At 43.2% G+C, this 22,458-nt stretch overlaps 1 protein-coding gene across 1 annotated transcript; it reads right to left on the bottom strand.

The window, feature by feature from the left end:
* Nucleotides 1-3,600: 3,600 nt before the first annotated feature.
* Nucleotides 3,601-20,987, bottom strand: LOC310942485 (RAS guanyl-releasing protein 1-like; the record flags this gene model as incomplete). The annotated part of the gene is made up of 17 exons (XM_083907877.1): nt 3,601-3,756; nt 3,847-4,181; nt 5,304-5,447; nt 5,939-5,975; nt 6,098-6,242; nt 7,726-7,835; nt 7,932-8,036; nt 8,937-9,017; nt 9,432-9,707; nt 9,789-9,905; nt 10,687-10,860; nt 11,011-11,164; nt 12,252-12,383; nt 12,465-12,536; nt 14,073-14,190; nt 20,043-20,206; nt 20,851-20,987. 17 exons carry the CDS (start codon nt 20,985-20,987, stop codon nt 3,622-3,624), a joined length of 2,436 nt encoding a protein of 811 aa, XP_083764003.1. The 3' UTR covers nt 3,601-3,621.
* Between the last annotated feature and the right edge of the window lie 1,471 nt (nt 20,988-22,458).

Raw genomic sequence — 22,458 nt, 5'->3', positions numbered from 1 at the left:
AAATCTGTGTAACCAGATATCTCTGATTATAGTTTTGCCAAAGGATCAATATGCACTGACGTGTAATTACAGTATGTATTCAAACTCCTTTGATGCACGAAACCCACACTTTGCATGACGTAAAAGCACACGTACACACCTCAAGTCAACACTGGATCGGCAAGTCGGGACTGGTCGGGCACAACACCTGCATGCAAACACAAAAAAGAGTGATTTCACCAACAGTGGAATGATGCAGTGTTGGAAGAATCAGTGTTTCATTCAGCAAAAATAATATCTTTATTATGATTATTTATCAGTGTCTTCACGCTCATGGTAATTTTACCTGTAAATGTGAATGAAACAGTATGTTCTAAAGAAAAATGCCAAGAAGTGGGATGAGAGTTGAGTGAAGGAGAGCGGGTTTCCACAGTTCCACGTGAAAGTTTTTGAAAACCACCCTAAATAGACATGGGTCATGGAAAAGTGCTGGAATTTTGCGCCCAATATAACAAGGCCCAAGGAGTGCGAGCCCGGTAGCAACCGCAGCAGCAACTGCAGCCAATTTTGGACCAATTTTTTTTTTTCAAAAAACTCACATTTTGGACGACATAGTATAGTATGACGTTTTTGTCAAGTTTAGGACCAACAAAATGTTTTTCAAAAAAATTGTCTGATTTTGGATGACACAGTATAGAATGACGTTTTTGACAAATTTTGGACCAATTTTTTTTTTTCAAAAAATTGTAAAATTTTGGACGACATAGTATAGTATGACGTTTTTGTCAAATTTTGGACCATTTTCTTTTTCAAAAAATTTTCAAATTTTGGACGACATAGTATAGTATGACGTTTTTGTCAAGTTGTTTTTAGCTGGTCTGTTAAGTTGTTTCCAGTTTTGTTTTTAACTGGTCTGTTGTTATTGTTTACAGTTTTGTTCCTTGTTTTTAACTGGTCTGTTAAGTTATTGTTTACAGTTTTGTTCCTTGTTTTTAACTGGTCTGTTAAGTTATTGTTTACAGTTTTGTTCCTTGTTTTTAACTGGTCTGTTATGTTATTGTTTACAGTTTTGTTCCTTGTTTTTAACTTGTCTGTTGCTATTGTTTACAGTTTTGTTCCTTGTTTTTAACTGGTCTGTTAAGTTATTGTTTACAGTTTTGTTTTTTGTTTTTAGCTGGTCTGTTAAGTTATTGTTTACAGTTTTGTTTTTGGCTGGTCTGTTAAGTTATTGTTTACAGTTTTTGTCTTCTGTTTGTTTTCTGCCTATACTTGTCTTATTTTTATCTTAACCTAATACGCACCTTATTTACATTCACTCTTATCTTATTTCTTTCCATGTACAGTTTTTAGAATATTTTGTAATTGTTTATCTGTACACTGAGCTGCTGGAACCCTGTTCTCTCCCCACTGTGGGATAAGTTTTGCATACCACTGTATTTCCATCATCTGTTTTTGTTGTTTCATGAAAACAAAATATACTATATATACTTAAGAGAGAAGGATCAAAGATAGACACATCAAACCAGACACTAATGAAATACATTGGAGTGGCTCTGTGGTGTAGTGTTACTGAAGGAGGTATATGAAAACTCACCCATAAGAATATAGAGCGGTGCTGGCGTCACGTCATCATCTCAGACAAACTACTGCGTCTGTCCTGCTCTTTTTCAGCCGCTGAATAATCATCCGATTGTTGTTTTTGTGACGATGAAGTCTGCTAACACGTTAGCATAAAGATCGCTAGCTTAAATGCTAACAGTCCACTCACCCACACACATGCATATTAATTAGCCATGTGTATTCTCCGTGACCGTCAGCTGATTCACAGCGATAAAAAGTACTGCTCCTCTGCTCACCCCCTCCCTTCCCTGAGCGCTACGGTGTCCTCAGCCGGTCAAATGTCGTCCTCGTCGTCTTTCTCCGTGTCAGCAGATGAGGTTCGTGAGGCGAGGGAGAGGGCGGAGCTACCGCGGCCGTAGCAGACGAAGCGGAGAGAGTGGCGGCGGGACTTCCGCTACAAGTAAAGCGACGCTCGATTTGTTCTCTCGCGTTTGTCCTTACAGGCTCCCGTAGAAACATGGCGTCTCGCTGCTAACAGTGGCATTGCAACAGCGGCCATAGTACATAATATGTATAAAAAAATTGGATTTTGGGTTATATAAACTCATAAATACTACACAGTGTCCCAAAGTTTATGGTTTTAAGACCCACATTACTGTATGTATATATACACATATGTGTATATATGTATGTATGTGTATATATGTATGTGTATATATATGTATGTATATATATATATATGTATGTATGTGTATATATGTACGTATATACATATGTACATATATATGTATATACGTATGTATATGTACATATATGTATGTCTATATATGCAATGTTATATATATATATATATACATATATAGGATATGAGACACTTTATATTGCACATTCTTATAGCTTCCATATATACGGTACATTTAAACATCGTAATATGATGCTCATTTTGTGCGGCTTGACTCCGTCTTTATAAAAAAAAAATTAAAACTTTACATCACTAAACGCCAGTATATGTGAGTTTATCTCTTTTAAAATGGCCAGAAACAGAATGTAACAACAGTGGGAGTAAATCTGAAGAATTGAAGGAATATTACGGGGCTTTAGTGACCTCCAGTGGTCAAGACACTAGGCTTTTCTTTTTTTTTTTTTCTTTACACAGGATGTGGTTTATTCTAACAATGAGAAACAATACTGAGAGAGAGAAAGAGAGAGAGAGAGAGAGAGAGGGGGACAGACGATAAGTAAGACGACACCGTGTATACTTTGTATTTACAGTACATAGTACAAACACACCCATACTGACCTCCGCTCATAGTACAACACTGCTACAGTGGACGACTCCATAATAATAATAATAATAATAATAATAATGATGAACTGACGGCTGCACGATAATAAAAAGTATCAATATGATGCCAACACACAAGCATAAATACAGTAATTCACTGAAAAGTACCAGCAAACTGTACAAAAATGTTAATTTATCTCACTCTCGTTACGTATGGTTAGTGTTTTAGACAATAAATATTCAGCATGTGTGCACCTACAGGTTTATGACGCAGGGGACGTCTGAGGCCATTCGCGCTGTGATGAACTCGCTGTACTGTTAATGATAATTAATAATAATAATAATAATCAGAAGAAGAAGAAAACAAAGACGACCTGTCACTCGCGCCACAAACATCTCGCTATTTCTTTTTTTTCAAAAATATGAAGCTGCGTACATTTACTGTGGCCTCTGATTTCCACTTTATGTTTAACATAAATATCTCAGGCCATTAACTGACCAAGAATTGATCACTTTCTGCTGTTTTTTCCCCCCACTATAAAATACTGCACTCCTTCATTTAACTTGGTGAGTTCTACTTATTTAGTTTCCTCTGTAAAACTCTACAGCCTTTGTGGCATATTCATAATAATATTTAAACTTGAATGGCTTTGTTTTTTAATTGGCTGTGTACCATTACTGGCTATTTCTATTGTATCCTACTTACTTATAAGACTTCCATTTCTACGTGCTGCCAGAGGGGGGCAGCAGCAGTCTCCCTGGGAGAAGCTGCAGCATACACTCTTGTCTGTACATGTCTATGAGGAGGAGTCCTCCTCCACGGGGTGGAGAGCGTGTCTCTTCAGCAGTGTCTTTAGTATCTCCACCTCCCGCTCCGTCTCCTTCAGCTTCCTACGTAGTGTCTCGTTGACTCTCTGCAGCCTCTGGTTTTCCTAGAAAACACACATAAAGATGGGACTTTGTAATGGAGAGTGTGTGTGTGTGGGGAAAAAGAATAATGGTTGTTATCGTTGCAAACGCACCGATTCCAGAGATTCGTAGGTGGGTTTGTTGTCGTCGTCCTCTGGCTCTTTAGACTTCTGCACGACAGACGCTCTGTTTTCCCACTTGACGCAGTGTCGCTGTTTCCTCTGCGGCACCGGGCTGGGACACGAGGTCAAGGCGGGCGCCGCGGGGACTAACAGGCACGGCTGAAGGCGACCGGCGACCTCGGGGGCCGCGGCCAATAATTGAGGTCCCTCCGTCTGAGTGCCGCTGTGAACCGTCCGAGGCCTCGCGGTGGGGGTGACCGGAGAGTCTGGGCTCCAGTCTTTGTTGTTGTCGTCCGGTGGATAAGGGAAGGGACATTCTTCTGAACCTGGACAAAATTGAAAAATGAAGTCATTGTGAATCACAAATGTCCCATTAATAATCTAAATAAGCTGTATATACACTACCGTTAAAAAGTCTGGGGGTATCCGCGGGGTCTTAAAAAGTCTAAAATCCAATAATTTCAATTTAAGGCCTTAAAATCTAAAACTAAAAGGTCTTAAATACAATTGGGAAAGGTCTTAAACATCTATTAAAGGTGCACTATGTAATAAATCTAAAGCAACTGGCCATAAAATCCTCCTAATATGTCACAGAGACTCAGGAATAATGTTCATATAACAAACTGAACTCACCGACAACAACAGTACAGACAAAATATTTGCATTTAAAAAAAATCTTTTGCAGACTGCAAATCATGTTTATGTTTTGAAATCATGTTTTTGGCATGTGGCGCCACCTACCGCCGTCTACCAATCATTGCAGTCAGTAGAGACTCAGCTGCACCACGAGCTAGTGTGCTTGTGCTGTGTGCGCGTGCCGTGGTGTGTTACTTTTTTGGCAGTATGGATGTGAAATGGGTCGTAAATTGTATTCATTATGGTCTTAAAAAGGTCTTAAAAAGTCTTAAATTTGACTTGTTGAAACCTGAAGAGACCCTGTTCATCAAAAGAGTTGCAAAATGCATAGAAAATATAACTTTGCTTTCGTCAAAGAACCAGCAAATCTGTTTTTAGCTGTGCTCACATCATTGCACACGGGTTTTCTAATCATCCAGTAGCCTTCTAACGTGATTAGCAAACACAATGTTCCATTAGAACACTGGAGAGATGGGCCTCTATACACCTATGTACATATTCCATTCAAATATGTAATATACATACATTAAATTCTATTCAAAATTCTTCACTGTGTTTGTGTATCCGCATGATTTAAATTTTTTGTAAATTGAAAATGAAAGTCTTCTGATCTAATTCTAGCCGCTTTCCTGCAGCAGGTGGGCATTTCACTATTACCGTAAGTGAAACAGTTGCAGGGGGGGAAACCACCCAGACACTAAGACCTTGCACTGGAGCTCTGCTGCTGCTGCTGCTGCTGCTGCTGCGAGCTGCCGTGAAACGACGCCCCCAATTCTGACTTTTTTTTTTTGGGATTCAGATCCTCAACGCACCGTCCGAGGTGCTCGCGGTGACGGGCGTGGAGCTCGGCGTGGAGCTCGGCGTCGGGCTGTCGCCGGCGCTGACCGCTTTGGCGTTCTTCTTGCACTCGAACGCCACCTGGTCCTTGCACAGCTTGTGGCAGTTCATCCCGCAGTCTGCACACACACACACACACACACACAGCGAAGAACGCAACAACAACAACAACATGTCAGAACAGGAACAGGTGTCTAGTTTTACTTTGACGAAAAACTTCTCTTATGAACACTATCTGTTCTGCAAAAATGCAACTTTCAGAACCTTTTGCGTGCTTAATGTCTGGCAAACAAATACGTTCTCATGTCTCTTGAAGCATTGGTGGCGAGGGGAGGGAGGGAGGGGGGTAAACTGTGGTTCTGACTGCAGACGCTGTCTTTTTTTTTTGATGTCTTGCTTGCAAGCTTCAGCTCGCAGAGTGTGCAACGCGGAAAACCACAGCACAGGTAGCTTCACTTCACCTGCTGCTACCAACTGTGTGTGTGTGTGTGTGTGTGTGTGTGTGTGTGTGTGTGTGTGTGTGTGTGTGTGTGTGTGTGTGTGTGTGCACGTCTGCTCTGTATTAAACGTTGACCACAGACGACACGACGTTGCAGAACGGGATAATCACCTCTGCACCTGTAGCCTTGTTTGATGACGCCCCACAGCTGTGAAGAAGAAGAAGAAGAAGAAGACGCTTACATTTCATTTCACTTCGAGTTGAAACCTGCTTTTTTTTTCATCACATCAACCCTTAATCGCCTGCGGGTTTGTTTGTGTGCTGACTTACAAAGCCTGAGCAGTTGTCACAGAAGGTGGGTTTCATGTAAGTGGTCTCCTGGAAGTTGTGGACAAAGCCGAGGCCCAGTTTGGAGCAGATGACGCTCGCTCGCATGAAATAGGCCGTGATCTCCTCTCTGCTGACGAGGCCCTCCCTGGACAGACATATGTCAGATATTAAAGGGCCCATATTGTGCAAAATCAACTTTTTAATCATTTTAGTACTGATATTTGGGACTCAGTGGGCCATACCAGTCCCCAAAATGTGAAAAAACAAGACTCGGTCATGTTTTAGTGGTGCCACTTAGTGTAAGTATAGGCGATAAAACATGCGATGTTTAAACCTCCCGCGGAATTACGACATAGCGAGCATTTCACCGTGAATGTTGGCACCCCGCCAGGCAGAGTACTTCACAGCACCACCGTAGCTCCTCCTTGTCCCTGTGAAATACGAGAGTGCAGGCGAGGGAGGAAGAGTGGCTGCACAGCGGAGCACAGTGTTTTACACAAACTTCCAGCCTCAGAGGATTTTTGTGTGTCCAGCGGATATATTTCATTTATGAAAAAAATGTTCACAAGCTTCACAAGCCCTTTGTTGTTGATCGTGTGTGTAAATTCCTATGCTGGAAAAACACCTTGAACGCACCAGTTACGTGGCGCTGCAGTTAGCGAGTGACTGAATGTGTGGATCAATAATATGAAGAGCACGCGTTTGAAAGCACTGCAGAAAGATGTAGATGTTGTCCTACATTTCTTCTCAACCAAAGGCTGCCTTTCTGTCGTGTTTCCACGTTCTCTCCTCAGTATTGATCCACACACGTCAGTTGAAGCTGCAGTAACACTGGTGGTGCATTCAAGGTGTTTTTCTAGCATAGGAATTTACATACACGATCAACAACAAAGGGCTTGTGAAGCTTGTGAACATTTTTTTCATAAATAAAATATATGGAATTATATATATATATATATATATAGGAATTTACATACACGCCGCGGCGCGCGGCTCATTAATCGTTTTTCTTCGATTCTAATGTTTTTATGATCGCGAGAAGCCAAAATCGTGGTCACTCTATGCATTACGGTGAAACGCAGTAACAACGGGTAAACGGACATAACTATGGGGTATACGGAGCAGTGGGTGTGTGTTTACCTGGGTCTCATTCACCTGAACTGCTATTGTGCTTCATCCCTATGATATTTTGACTAAAGCATGACACAGACATGTTCATTAGGGCACCAGGAACTAGTTTAACTAGGGGTTAATAGGGTATAATATGGGCTCTTTAACTTGTGTATTTATGAAAACAAGTCACTCATCTGCACCGTGTACTAAACACAGTTCATCGTCGCGGTGTTTTTGTGTAAACCTGAGCTGGTTTAGAACTTGAGGAATCGCATGCCTCGCAGGGCGTGTGTGTGTGTGTGAGTGTGTGTGTGTGAGAAACACAAAAGAGTGAAGTGAATATTTAGCGGTGGGTTTTATGGTTAGTTCTGCAGCTATTTTTTTGTTTCCTGTTGCTACACTCGTCTACAAACAAATACCACTCTTTTGGCTTCCTCTCTCCGCTGAAGTCAGAGAAAAAAAAAAAAAAAAAAAAGAAGCACTGAGAAAAGACCCGGTCGAAAGGGAGCACTCACTTCTCTTTGTCCATGACACAGAAGGAGAAAGGAAAGCTCGCGGCAATTTTCTCAAAATCCTCTTGAGAGATGAAGCCGTTCTCGTCGTGATCGTAGTTTTTGAACACGGACTGTGAAAGTCAAGAGGCAAAGGGACCGTCAACGCGGAGGAGAAGAAGAACGAAAGCATTACTTGGGTTTAGAAGAGATTCTATAAAAGCACTCACATCCACCATTCGCTGCACGTGTTTGCTGATGGTTCGGGGATCGGGTTTAGGAGCCACTCCTGATGTCCAGTCCACAACCAGTGGAGGTCTAGAGGGGGTGGCTGGCTGGTGGAAAAGTAATCAGTCGTTTAAAAACAAGCCTGGCCACACGGTGTCAATACTATTGTAAGAGAACGTCTTCTGCATTAAATGTAATCTTTCTTTTCAGAAGCAGCTTAGAGTGAAATTACTTTTACTTTGAAAAACCTAAGCAAAGTTTAGAAGGACGTTTAAGCACCTCCATATTTGTGGTCAGTCGAATCATTTGCGTACACGTTAAAGGTGCATTATGTAATAAATCTAAAGCAACTGGCCGTAAAAAAAGATCCTCCCAATATGTCACAGAGACTCAGGAATAATGTTCATATAACAAACTGAACTCACCAACAACAACACGTCTGTGACACGCTTTGGTCAAAACACCTTAAGGATGAAGCACCACAGCAGCTCAATCACCCTGTTCAGAACGCGCATTGCCGTCATATATAAAATGTGTAAATCCTCTGATCCCAAATATAAGTATTAAAATGTTGATTTTGCATAATATGTCGCCTTAAAGGTGCCATATGTAAGAATGTGGCCAAAAACGGTTACTACACGACAATTCAAAATACCGACGTCCTTTAGGTTTCGTTTTCTGACGTAACTGGCAACCCGTGGTTGCTCGGCAGCTGAGACTCTACTGACTGCAATGATTGGTAGATGGCTGTAGGTGGCGCCACATGCCAAAACATGATTTGCAGTCTGCAAAATATTTATTTTAATGCATATATTTTGTCTGTACTGTTGTTGTTGGTGAGTTCAGTTTGTTGTATGAACATTATTCCTGAGTCTCTGTGACATATTAGGAGGATTTTATGGCCAGTTGCTTTAGATTTATTACATAATGCACCTTTAAACACTTTTAAATCACACATTCGTGTCATTTTTTAAGTCACTGGTCAAACAGCTGCTTCCATAACTCACAGGTGCTTTGCAGTTCTTGGGCTCCCTGGTGTAAGACAGTTCATAGATCTCGTCCTCGGTGTAGTAAAGGTCCAGGGAGAGCTGTGGGCACAGAGCGACCAGACATCAGCACGCGGCTTGTAAACAGCCTTTGTGTGTCGCCGCCACATTTCTCCTCGACAACACGTCGCGATGAAGGTTCCAACGCGCGGGTCACAGGCTAACTATTATCTCTTCATGGGCATTCTGTTGTTCGAGTACAATTAAAAGTGCGCGCCGCGCGCGGATAAACGCGACAGTAGAGCAATCTGCACTCGCTCTCATTCACACTCCAGTCCCGTCACCCACACACTCATAGATCATAGACTCTCATCACGCCCACACACACACACCAATCCACATGCTGTAACACGCTCATTTGCATCTGTGCCCGCCGCTCGACACAATGCGGTGATTCACACCAAAGCGACGCGAGCGTTGTTTAGCAGATTTAGTAGACTCTGAAAGGTGCAATACCGTCAGCAGATGGACCAGGTCCTTGTTGGCGTCCAGCCGAGGCGGGATCTGCTGCAGCTGGATCAGCTCGTTGATGTGGCTGTAGAGCGCCTGCAGCTTCTGGACGTTGACCTTGTCGTCCTCCACGTAGTCCGACATGGCCTCGTTGACCGAAATCAGGTCTTTGAGGTGGACGCCCGCGATGGGGATTTTAAACCCCGCGCACCGGTTGTACGCTTGCCTGTAGTTGTCGAAGTTTCTGCACGAGGACAGCAGGTCCGTCATCTCGTTGAGTACCTACAAAGAGAATCGTTTGAGTTGTTTTTTTTCCCGATTCCCCGCGGCTTGGACCTCGTTCGCGACGTCGTCCGTTTTTACCTTAGTGACCTCGCTGGGAACGTGCGAGGTGGTGTCTTTTAGTCTGGAGATGGAGCTGTGGCAAAGGCCTCCGACCACGGCCATTAGTGTGTTGTAGTTGTGCATGAGATGTAGACTCTGCACACAAAACACACACACATTCACACAATCAGTCCGTCCATGTGCACACATATAAACGCGCACAATTACATTTGTTCCAGGTATCTCTGGTTATGTAACTCACAACACTGTCATTGCATAAGCCACTTATATTGTTTGCTTTTCTTACCGGGCCCCCCTCTCTCTCCCACCCCCCCCCCCCCTCTTCTCTCTCTTTTCAGCTCTAATTCGTGCTGTCATTGGAGCATCATGGTGTGAAATTCGTTCCCACACCCGTGAGATTTGAGGTCGACAGTAGACTATCGTGCATTAGTGGTTTGAGTGCAATCTGAGGCCCCTTGCAGAGCCAATACCGCCCCCCCCCCCCCCCCCCCCCCCCCGCTCCCTGAAGCTAGCACATCTTTTCTCGCATTGAAGTGGTTTTTAACAGACAAGGACTGATCGGCCAACTACGCTCGCTCCACTTTCACGGGCTCCTCGGTGTGCGAGTCCGCTCTACGCGAAGACTCCATTAGCTTGCACTCGGATAATGCTTTTTCTCCCGGTGAAATCCTTGGATATGCTAAAAGCCCCGCAGCGGAGCTCTTGAGAATCATTACCAGCTGTCTGAATGAGCGTTACGCAACCGCCAATTATGTAGCATCTATAGGGTTTAGTGTCTACAGCGTGAGGAAGAGAGCGTCATTAGTTAGATAATGTGTACATGCAAGAGGAAAGGGTTATAGTACATTGTTCCCCCCCTTTTTTTTTTTTCTTCTCGCTCAGCGACGAACAGACGCTCGAAAGATTTAACCACTACCTGTGCCACGTGGATGAACTTGGTGAAAACCTCAGCCCTCAGCTGAGCAGTGGGCCGGCTCAGCACCATCAACTGAACCCACTGGGAGACGCCGTTACACAGCGCAATGGAACGCTCCATCACGGGGATGTCCTTCATGCAGCAGTTGCGAATGTAGTTCAGATAGTCGACAAACTGACAGAGAGGAGAGAGAGAGAGTGGGGGGGAGGGGGGGGGATGTGCATGAAATGATGTGCTGCACGGAAACTGCAAAAAGCGTGAGGAGGAAACACCAATGTGGAAAATATACAGACGACGATCGCTGCAGAGTGGTTTCCTACTCACCGATATCCTGCAGAACGATTTGAACTCCAAGAAGGTGAGATGCTCGGCCAACTCGATGGGCTCCAGGTGATCGAAGAGCAGCGACACCTTCCTCTTTTTGCTGCTGTTGGCTTTGATCTTCTGGCTGGCCTTCCACGACCAGTCCCGCTCGCTTCTGAAAGCACACACGACGCGTATGACATCGCAATCGCAACTTTGGATGTTCTCCGATGTCTTGTCCACAAACCAAAATGATTGGTTTCTTTGTTATTTAAAGGGGACATATTATACCCTATGTCTGTGACACGCTTTGGTCAAAACACCATAAGAATGAAGCACCACAGCAGTTCAGTCGCCCTGCCAAACCTTTTCAGAACGAAACTTAAGGGACAGGAAATGACATCAGCCACAGAGGCTACTGGGAAAGTGCAGGCTCTAGCAGGCACATTGCCGTCATATATAATAACACATAACGTATCCACTGGACAGATAAATCCTCTGAGGCTGGAAGTTTGTGTAGAACTCTGTGCTGCACTGTGGAGCCAAGAATAGAACTATGCCCTCGCCAGCATTCTGACGTGTTTTACGGACAAAGTGGAACAATTCCAGGAATTTAGCACATTGTGACGTCCCAATGTGTGCGTCGCTTGTTTTATCTTCTGTACTTAGACAAAAACACGAGCTTTTTTCACAATTTTTCAGAATTTGCTGACTGATAGGGCCTCCAGAGTCCCAAATATAAGGATTTAAGTGGTTAAAAAGTTGAATTTGCATAATATGACCCTTTTAAAGAAGCTAAAACAATCAGAAATCTTGTTTTAATAATGAAAAAATGCTTGTTTTTTCAGTTATTTACAGTATTTTATTGTTCTATATATTTATATTGTTTTATAACGTGGGTTCTTTACAGTGTAATGTATTTTTTTTAACTAAGTTTATAAAGTTTTTTTTTAAAAAACTATTTACAGTATTTTATTGTTCTTTACAATTATATTATAGGTTTTTCCATGTTATTTCACTCATTTTGAAAAAAAATGATTTTGAACTCATCTTTACATTTTTCATTGGTGTCAGATTATTTGTAACATAATGGTGATGAACACTGGTTGGAAGGAAGGGCCCCCTGGGAATTTTTGCTTAGGGCCCCTACAGACTCTAGAACCGCCTCTGAACACAGAACATGTACTTGGACTAAAGTTCAAATTGTCACACAGTTGTCTGCATTCTCGATCGTGACTACCGAGAGTCAGAGTAACACTTACATCCACTTGGTCTCGAGGAGCGAGCAAAGATGCTCCTGTCCTTGCTCTCTGACCAGCTCTCGGAACTGGTCCAGGCTGTCCGAGAGGCTGCGGTCCAGGCGGAACATCATCCAGAACTCCTGGATCCAATGCCTGGGGGTGATTTAATGCGAGTTTAAAACAAAAACCCACACAATAAGAGCAAGAGTTTGAAAACGTGGCTGGTGAGCTGACCTGACGAGGAAGCATATCCTCTGGCACTGTGTTGGCTGCTCGTTGTCTAGCGCTGTTTTGAACGTGAGGACACTGGTTAAGGAATCCACGATGTTGATGTTGACTGTGTGATTTCATATCCAGAGTCGGCAGTCTGCTGATCTTTGACGTCGTTTTTTTTCCGCGGCGGCAGTTTTGTGTTGTTGAGTAAATACCGAACATATGGTTGCAAGGAATCTTTTCCCTATCTGCAATCTTAACGGCGATTTAATGGAAGAAAGCAAAAAAAAAAAAAAAAAAAAAGTAAAGCGATTCAACTAAAAGGCAAGTGACATTTGGAAATGTGGGAGGAGGCAGCTGCATGAAGCAGAAAACTCTCACAGGATGAATCACGAATCATTCTGGCATACAGAGGTAAGTGAATAACACCAATGCAGAAGAAAAAATACACACGCTCGCCTGCGTCTCGTTTAACGCACGACAACTGTCGATTAGCATGCGTCCGTTGTTTTGCGGCCGGGTTTGGCGGCTCTTGATTGACAGAAATCAGGTTGAAGTGATGTGCACGCAAACGGCGAAAAAAAAAAGAAAAAAAAAAAAAGGCTAATTTGCGTCATGGGAGCGAGCAGGAGAATTATTGCCCACGCAATCTCAAGGCCTGACTGCGATGAAGGGCTGTTAATGGCCCCTGTGTCTGTTCCACACACACACACAAACACACACACACGCTGAATTCATTTGATGCACCCTTCTGGGGCTTGGGCTGAGAATGAGTGGGGTTAAAAATAGCAGAGGGACCATTCAACGCTCTGACGTGACACACAAATGAGCAGTGGGGGCTCTTTAAGCAACAGAGGGTCTGTGTTTATATATAACTGAAGAGCATGTGAACGAGGCAGAGGTAATTAACACCTGAAACCTCAAGGCTGCTCGCCCGGGGGGGTGGGGGCAGTAATCTCCCCTGAGAGGGGTTCATGACGCCATCGCTCTTTCCTGAATGGAAGTGTAGATTATTTGTCCGTGCACTTAAGACACAATGGCAAAAACATGTTGTGTGTGGGGGGGGGGGGGGGTGGAGAAAATGAAAGAGACAGAATCAAACAGTTAATACTCAATGGTAATTGATTCCCTGGTCTACTCGACGCGTCCACAGTGGGGAGAGCGGAGTTTACGCGGCGCGGCTAAAAATAGGCGAATGACGCGGACGGAGCGCGTTTACAGTACGGGAGTAAACACGAACTGCCACTCGCCTATCAGATTAGCCCCGTCGCTATTGACGACGACTACACAAAAGCAGGACACGCAGCCGGTGGTCTGACCCACATTCTATTTGTCACTCTCGTCAAAAGAAACTAAAACTAGAAAAGCACTCGGAGAGCGCAGACCTCCGCCAAAGGCAGCTCAGGGCCTCAAAAACACACCCTGCCTGGTTGTAACCAGTGACAGCGTCTAGAGATCACACGCCAAAATGTAATCACTCGTTCCTGGTCCCATTGCGGACATTTCCTGAAAATTCCATCCAAATCCGTCCGTGACTTTTCCAGTTGTGTTGCTAGCTAACAGGGCAAAAACTCGAAAAACTGGCCAACACGTGACTTCCAAAGACCTTACTGTGCCGTAAGGGTTTACGCTGAAGGATATAGAGCCACGAGCTTGTCCAGCAGGTCGCTGGACGAGATGAGGAGGCGGTGCATGGTCAGGGTGATGTTCAGCAGGTGGCTGCTCCCACGAACGCCGCCGTCCGAGTCTGCGGGACGCAAAAACAAACAAAGACGTCATTGCGAGTAAAGTGAGCCGAAAATAAACATTTTGTGCCGTGTTTTTGAAGCAATTCATGTACGTTTCATTCGCTAAAACGAGGCTATTTTGAACTTAACGGTGCATTATGTAATAAATCTAAAGCAACTGGGACATAAAATCCTCCTAATATGTCACAGAGACTCAGGAATAATGTTCATATAACAAACTGAACTCACCAACAACAACAGTACAGACAAAATATTTGCGTTAAAAACAAATATTTTGCAGACGGCAAATCATGTTTATGTTTTGAAATCGTGTTTTGGCATGTGGCGCCACCTACCGCCGTCTACCAATCATTGCAGTCGGTAGAGTCTCAGCTGCCGAGCAACCACTCGGTTGCCAGTTACGTCAGAAAACGAAAACCTAAAAGACCTCGGTAATTTTGAATTTGAATGTAGTAACCGTTTTTGGCCACATTATTACATATGGCGCCTTTAAGGCCCCGGGGGGGGGGGCCTTCCAGATGCGGCCCTTCAAGCAATTTGGACCGGCCCGCGGCCCATTAGGGCTTCACCTATTTCTGGCACTTTGAGACGCTTTGTGACACTTTGCGTCCCTTTTTGGCAAATACTAGTACAGGTGTAATTGTACGCAGCCTATGTGTGTACCAGAATATTTTGCTGTAGCAATTGTACCTGAATAGTATTGGTACTGTTACTTATATTACTGCAAAAATAGCCTATTGTGGCCATTGTTGTTTATATTGTTACCTCTAACTTTTTAAGAGCCTATTGTGACTGTTATACCCAAATGTTGGCGGTACTGTAACTGTGACCTTTTTTGCACTAGAACATTTTAGTAGTAGTATAGTAGTACAGGGGTGGACCCTCTGTAAAATTGCTCTAAAAGTGTTTCTGTGTGTTGCAGACGTGTGTTGTGTTGCTCTGAACCATGGCAACCCAGCCACACACCCCGCCACCCCCCCTTTGCAGCTCATTGTGTCTCAAAATTAGTTTCACTTCCTTTCTCCCAACATGTACGCGATCTTTGTTCCTCTCTCTCTCTCTATGTGACCCGACCCCGTTTCCTTATTTATTTATCTCATCTGCATCTGACGCGACTGATGCTGAAAAGAATGACGAAGTGTCAACCGTGTGGTCGTGTGCCTCCTCCGGCTCAGTCACAATCTCCACTTCTGTTCCCAGGTTACAGTATTGACTAATGATGATGATGATGATGATGTGTTTTTGCACAACGTGATGCTATCATACTGAAGTTGACCTCTCCCCTTTCTGTGCATGTCATCACTGAGGAGTCCCTACGTTGGGATTGGCACAAAGATGGGCGAGTGCATGAGTGAAAACTGAAGATATCCACCCTCCAGGTGTTTATTTGACACTCACAAAGGGCAAAAACAGCCCTCGGTAAGGTCGCGATAATGTTGAAAGTGAACATCTGTCCTACACGGACAAGACGGACGACATTTCTGCCCAAAACTCAGCCCAAAAACTTGCTTTATCTTCCACTAAACCACCGCGACAACCTCACTCTGAGGCTGATATAACTGTAGTTCATTAATCCTCAACTGTTTTGATACTGTCGTCAACTGTCGATTCATCGGTTTGAAGCTTTTCTCGCGATTAAAACTAGATTTCTGATTGTTTTAGCTTCTTAAATCTGAATATTTTCTTCGTTTCTTGCTCTGCACAACAGAGAAATCATGAATCGTTTTGGTTCGAGAACGTCGGTCATTTCCATTCATGTTTTATAAGCATTTTCTGACATTTTATGGACCAAACAATTAATCGATTATTAGTCGCAGCTCTAGTCCCACACTCCTTAGAAATAAGGGTTCCAAAGGGGTCCTTCTACAAGGGCTGAGGTTCTACCTGGAACCATTTGCTTTTTTCAGAAGCAAATGGCTCCAGGTTCTTACAAGGTCAGTGTTTATAAAAGAACAGGTTCTTGGTAACACTAATGGTTCCAGTAAGAACCATTTTGATCCAGAGAACCCTTTAAAACCCCTTTCCTGAATAAAGGCTTTTAAAAGGGTTCTTGGTGGAACCCATCCAAAAGGGTTCCAGGTGGAACCTTTATAAAAAGGTTCTACCTGGAGCCAAAATAAGGTTCTCCTATGAGGACAAGCCGAAGTATCTTATATGGTTCTGCTTAGCACTTTTATTTCTAAGAGTGTAGACTCAGAAATAAGGGTTCCAAAAAGGGTCCTTCTACAAGGGCTGAGGTTCTACCTGGAACCATTTATAAAACCTTTATAAAAAGGTTCTACCTGGAGCCAAAAAAGGGTTCTCCTATGAGGACAAGGCGAAGAATCTTATATGGTTCTAATTAGCACTTTTCTAAGATATCTAAGAGTGTAGACTCAGAAATAAGGGTTCCAAAAGGGTCCTTCTACAAGGGCTGAGGCTTCTCTAAAGAGAACCTGGGGCGAATGTGGTGCCAACTTCATCGTCGTCACGCTGACTTTCCTCCTGTACGCGTTGACGTCAGATCCATGTGCAGTACAGACAAAAAACAAACATGTCGGATTCGATCCATCGGTCGGACATTCAAGTTGCCTTTGCTGCTCTGATACTGATCCAGGAGTCATTTCAGCAATTACGCCGAGTTAATGTTGTGGTTTTTCGACTGTGGGCTACTCAGCGCTACTAGAGAGAAGTAGAAGGACGTTTCAGCGCATGCGCGCGCTCCTGGTGTTGTTGTGTTGCAGTGCTTCACAGCGCCACCTAGCCACCTGGCATGCATACTACATCAAATTTCACACACTTTGCAGATTACCACCCAAAGACGCTCGTCTAAACGCGAAACAAAAAGTGGGAACGCGACGCCACCTTTGCGGCTTGCGTTCAGATCGTTGTCGTGTGTAAAGCCGGCCTGAGGTTCTACCTGGAACCATTTGCTTCTGAAAAAGGGTTTTTCAAGGGTTCTTGGTAACACTAATGGTTCCAGTAAGAACCATTTTGATCCAGAGAACCCAGATCCAGATTCTCCTATGAGGACAGTACATACACGAAGAACGTGAGAGTAAATGACGAGTGTAGAGCAGCATCACTGAGCCGTCGAGCTGAATATCGCTTTGAGATTTTTTCCCAGAATCTCGACACCATCAAGGACACCAGGCGTCTGAGGGGCCCCGCTTTTAAACCGCATCACCTTGGAAATACCTCAGCCACCATGGCAACATGTTTTTTTTTCTTTTTCTTTTTTTCTAATCTTTGTTATCTGTAAGCAACTCGCAACTCCACAGCCGCAGCTGACTAATCCAGCCCTCATATCCTGCGAGAGAGGGGTGTGTTTGTGTTTGTAACACACAGCAGCCACCACCACCACCACCACCAGCAGCTGAATCCAGCTTCCAAATCCAAAAAGGCAGTGCAGTTCAGACATGTATGAAACAATACCCACCCGTGACTCATCAGTTTCCACCTCTGCTGGAGTTTAGAACCCGACAATCAGGTGAGAAACTCACAACTACAGGAAGCCTCGCGACTCCCTGTCACATAAACAATTGCTCCATCCTTTTTTTTTTTTTCACAACTTTCCAACCACTAACCCTCCCGGGGTTAATTGCAGGAGGAAATCCCCTCTGGGCTGTCGGTTAGTGACTGGAAAAATTAGGAAAGCTGCCACTGCTGCTGCTGCTGCTGCCCCGTCACACTGGAACTATATGATACTGTATGGGTTACACACACACACACACACATGCGGCGCTTGGCCTACTTTTCAGGTTTATCTCAGACGTTAATCAGCCACATGCAGGCTCGCTCTGGCTCACGCATGTTTCCTTGTTTTGATAGAAGCCGTCCGACTGGATGGTTCCTTTGTTTCAGAGGAATCAAAAGTTAAACGCAGGACGATGGTTATCGCTCTCTGCACAGATCCATCATCCATCCGTCCTTAAATCACCGTATAGCTTTAAGGTGAACGGTGTTTATGTTAAGTCATCGGAGCCGCGGTTCCCCCATAGGGAATTAGTTTTGGACAGGAAATGCGATTGTAATATCAGATCATGGTCATTTTTCTAATTTTCATTCAAAAAACTTTATTTAAAAGGATTAACGTGTGACGTAATTAATTAATTTAAAGTTAATTGATCTAAAATTATATTTTTAGCTTGAACAAATATTGTTTGTGTTGCCCAAAAATGTTACTTTTATAGTTCTCCGTGATACAGGAATGATGAAATTAACGAGGAAAAATAGACAAAAGTAAGTGAAACTGTTAGACAATACTGTTTAACAACTATTAAATTGAATTAGACTTTAACTTATGTCAATATTTATTAAATTAGGACAAATAATGTCTATTATTAATTCTTAAAGGACATTACTGTTTGATTTTCTGCATGTTTTATAGATTTCAACTGGTAGAAAATACTGTTGAACAGATATTAATTTGAATTTAACTTTAGTTTATGTCAATTTATATTAAATTAAGACAAATAATGTTTATTATCAATGCTTAAATTACATTTCTGTCTGATTATCTGCATGTTTTATAGATTAAAACTGTTAAAAATACTGTTTAACCGCTATTAAATTGAATTAGACTTTAACTTATGTCAATATTTATTAAATTAAGACAAATAATGTTTATTATCGATGCTTAAATGACATTACTGTTTGATTTTCTGCATATTTTATAGATTAAAACGGGTAAAATCACTGTTTAACAGCTATTAAATTGAATTTACCTTTAACTTATGTCAATATTTATTAAATTAGGACAAATGTCTATTATTAACTCTTAAATTAAATTTCTGTTTGATTTTCTGCATGTTTTATAGATTAAAACTGGTAAAAAATACTGTTTAACAGCTATTAAATTGAATTTGACTTTAACTTATGTCAATATTAATTAAATTAGGACAAATAATGTCTATTATTAACTCTTAAATGACATTACTGTTGGATTTTCTGAATGTTTTATCGATTAAAACTGATAAAAATCTGTTTAAACAAAGCAGGTTGACAGAGTGCTGTGGTTCTCGAGGGCGAGAGAGCGAGAGTGAGTGAGTGATGATGATGTCAACAGCTTATTGATCCAACACCTCACAGAGTTCTGCGATTCAAAGGCCCCGGTCAGCATCTGAGGACCACCGTGTCGGGGAGCTGACCTTTGAGCTCAGCGAGGGCTCCGAAAGCCGCAATCGCAGGTAATCCTTCAAATGGCGCTCTTACGTGCGCTCAGGAGAGCCGCGGCGAGACCTTAGAGGGGGGTTTGGTCTGTGATGTGGGCCAAGTGGGGCAACCTGACCCTCCCCCATAGGATCAGCCATTCGGTGTCCTCACAGGTTAGAATCTTGAGCACACGTGTGCATGAAGCTCATATTGGAAAGTTTCTTTTTCCGTCAGGCTGTTATTACTCTACCTCTCGACAGATAAACGGAGTTATGGAGTGGGGGGTGGAGGGTGGGGGGGTTGCCATTTTTATTTGCAGCCCATTGTAACACCTCTCCATCGCTCCTGCTCCCATTTGTGTAACCAGGCAACAGCAATTTGAAAGCTTGTCACACAATCACCATAAACTCTGAGTGAGAGAGAGAGAGAGAGAGCACTCCAGACCAACTTGATGAAGCCAATGATCTTTTTTTTTTTTTGCCTGATTGATCCAAACTGCAGCCTACTCAATCAATCCCACACACACATAATATGTAATCATGTGGTATAGAAATCACATTAAGAGAATACAGTGTGAGGTGGGGGGGTAAAAAAGCCCTGAAACATCTTACAGTAAAGTCTTATTTACAATGTCTGGGTGCACACACACAGTCTTACTGTTTCCAAACACTGTTACTGCATCGCAGAGCAATCGATTTAAAAAAAACTTCGGACTTACCGAAGGACTGCAGACAGGCCTGGATCAGCTCCTCCCAGCTTCCCCCCTTGCTGAGGTGTCCCAGGGGTGTCATGGGCTTGGCTGCCGGGACGCTCTGGGTCGGGCTGGGTCTGTGGAACCGGTGAGGGCGTCCTGGAGGAGAAACTCTAGACCTGGAGCTGCATCTTGGAGGAACAGCAACACAAGAAGAAGAAGATGAAGAAGATGAGGGAGGAAGAGGAGGAGGAGGAGGAGGAGGGACGGTGAGGTTTCTCTGTGTGCGTATGAGGATGTATAGAGGGGTGTATTTGTGTTCTAAAACCGTGCCCCTTACGAGACTACAGATTAACACACGTACTGTTTGAAATGATTGTGTGTGAGTGGAAGCTATTGTTTGAAATAACCCTCCCCAACTCCCCAACTCCCCCCCCCCCTCCCCTTACATCTATATTTGCTATTCATTGTTCTCGTTTCCTTCCTTTAACTTTGGGTCCGGAAATGCCGGTTGATTAGAGCGGACATCCAGTTTAAACTTTAAAGCGATGGCCGGTAAACAGGGAGGAATTCACCTCGCAAGCACGTACGTCAGAAAGTTGCGGTAAAAAAAAAAAAAGCGCCTGTTGCGCGGCGGCGGCGGCGCTTGTGCGTAAAAAGCCACGGATGGTGTCGGCACAGTTTTTTAAAAACCACAAAACAACAACAAAAATATTACAGCTTACAATGTTACAGCTGGATTAAAAAAAAAAAAAGAATAATAACACAAATTAGTAAAAAAAAAAAAAAACGCACCTGGAAAAAAAAAAACGACAAAGGTGAGAAAATAACTTACGCATCGTCCTTCCCTTTGTCGTCCGACGGCACACTTTCGTTCTGGTTGTTCTCTTTCGACTGACATCCCATAGCGAGGTACTGGGCGACGAGCGGCTGAACGAGGCTGTCCATCTGTGTCCTCCTCGATGGGAGCATGTCCTCGCTCTGCTCGCCTCTGTGCGCCTCCGCGCTCTCAGCAGCATTGCGCCGAGTCGTCAGTGAACGCAACACTGTGAGGGCTTCAGTGTGTGTGTGTGTGTGTGTGCGTGAGTGTGTGCGTGCGTGTGCTTGTATTTGTCACCTCTCCAGGACCTGTTCTCCTATAAACACCAACCAGTTGTCCTCATTGCACGAGGAAAAAACAACTTTTTGGACCAAAACCTGGTCCTAATAAAACTGTTTTAGAGCCAAGATTTGAATTATGGGTTAGGGTTAGTCATCCATAACTGGGTTTGGTTAAGGTTTGGGATAACACTGTTTTTAGATGAAGCATCTTACGAGTGACTGACGAGTGAATAAAGCTGTCAAATGGAGCTGTCAATCATCATAAATGCCATTTTTGGGTAGTTTTTTTTTTCTTTTTGTTTGTTCAGTGCGCTGAACAGGAAAAGGGTTGGACCTTCCTCCAAAGATAGCAGAGGTTCCATTATGGCTCGTGTGTTGTGTGAGGGGATAACATTGTGATGCTGTAGGTGGTCCAGAGAAGATGTTTCCTGGAGCCTTTTTTTTTCCCACTGCTTTAAGAAGCTCTCGTACGCCTGCTGGTGTGATAAGACATGTATACGTTACATGATCTAGGGTTTTGCAAACACCCGAGTTGTATTCTGATGTGATTTAATCATTTCAAATTGAATTATTTGTCTCCCTTTGAGTGTCATAACTTGTCCTTGATCACATAATTTCCACTGTGGGGAATAAGGAGCACGCTTTTGGTGATGACACAAAAGGCACAGTGTTGCGTCTCTGTGCCTCCGACACTCCAGAGCATCCTCTACACCTCCCTGTCTCCAGATTTGAGATTTGAATCCATGTGTTTCCATAGGCAGAACCTGTGCATTAGCAGCTGGCTTCTTCTGATAAGATAGCTTGTTTTTTTTTTGTGATCAGACCTGCAAGCTATACTGTATGCTTTAAGCCTGCCCCCATGTGGCTAAATGCATACTTGATTTTCAAGTCAATTTCCATGAGTGAAGCAGCATAGAGTTTGAATTGCAGTATTTGTGACTAATGCAAATCCAAATCTGGTCAGGAAAAACTGAAAGGTGCATACAAATGGTATAAGAACAGGGCACGCATGGTCGAAATTGTAAATTATGATGGTTGAATCTGCAAGATCTTTAGACAGGGTATCTGCGGGGTCTTAAAAAGTCTTAAATCCAATAGTTTGAATTTAAGGCCTTAAAATGTCTTAAATTCTCCTAAAATCTCATAAAAGGTCTTAAATAGAATTTTGAAAGGTCTTTAAAAAATCTATTAATGTAACGTTTATTTAAAACATGCATAAACTTCAGTCTCGCTTTGAAATGTTTGTATTTTAGAGGATGCGATAACATAACTACAACACGGAACTAAAGTAGGCCACCTGTGCTGCCCGGTGACAATTTATCGAGCACCCCACCGCTAGCTA

Source organism: Microchirus variegatus (genome assembly GCF_963457635.1).
Source record: "Microchirus variegatus genome assembly, chromosome: 21".
Taxonomy (NCBI): Eukaryota; Metazoa; Chordata; class Actinopteri; order Pleuronectiformes; family Soleidae; genus Microchirus; species Microchirus variegatus.
The sequence above is the reverse complement of the archived record's forward strand: the minus strand, read 5'-3'. Positions and strand labels throughout refer to the sequence as shown.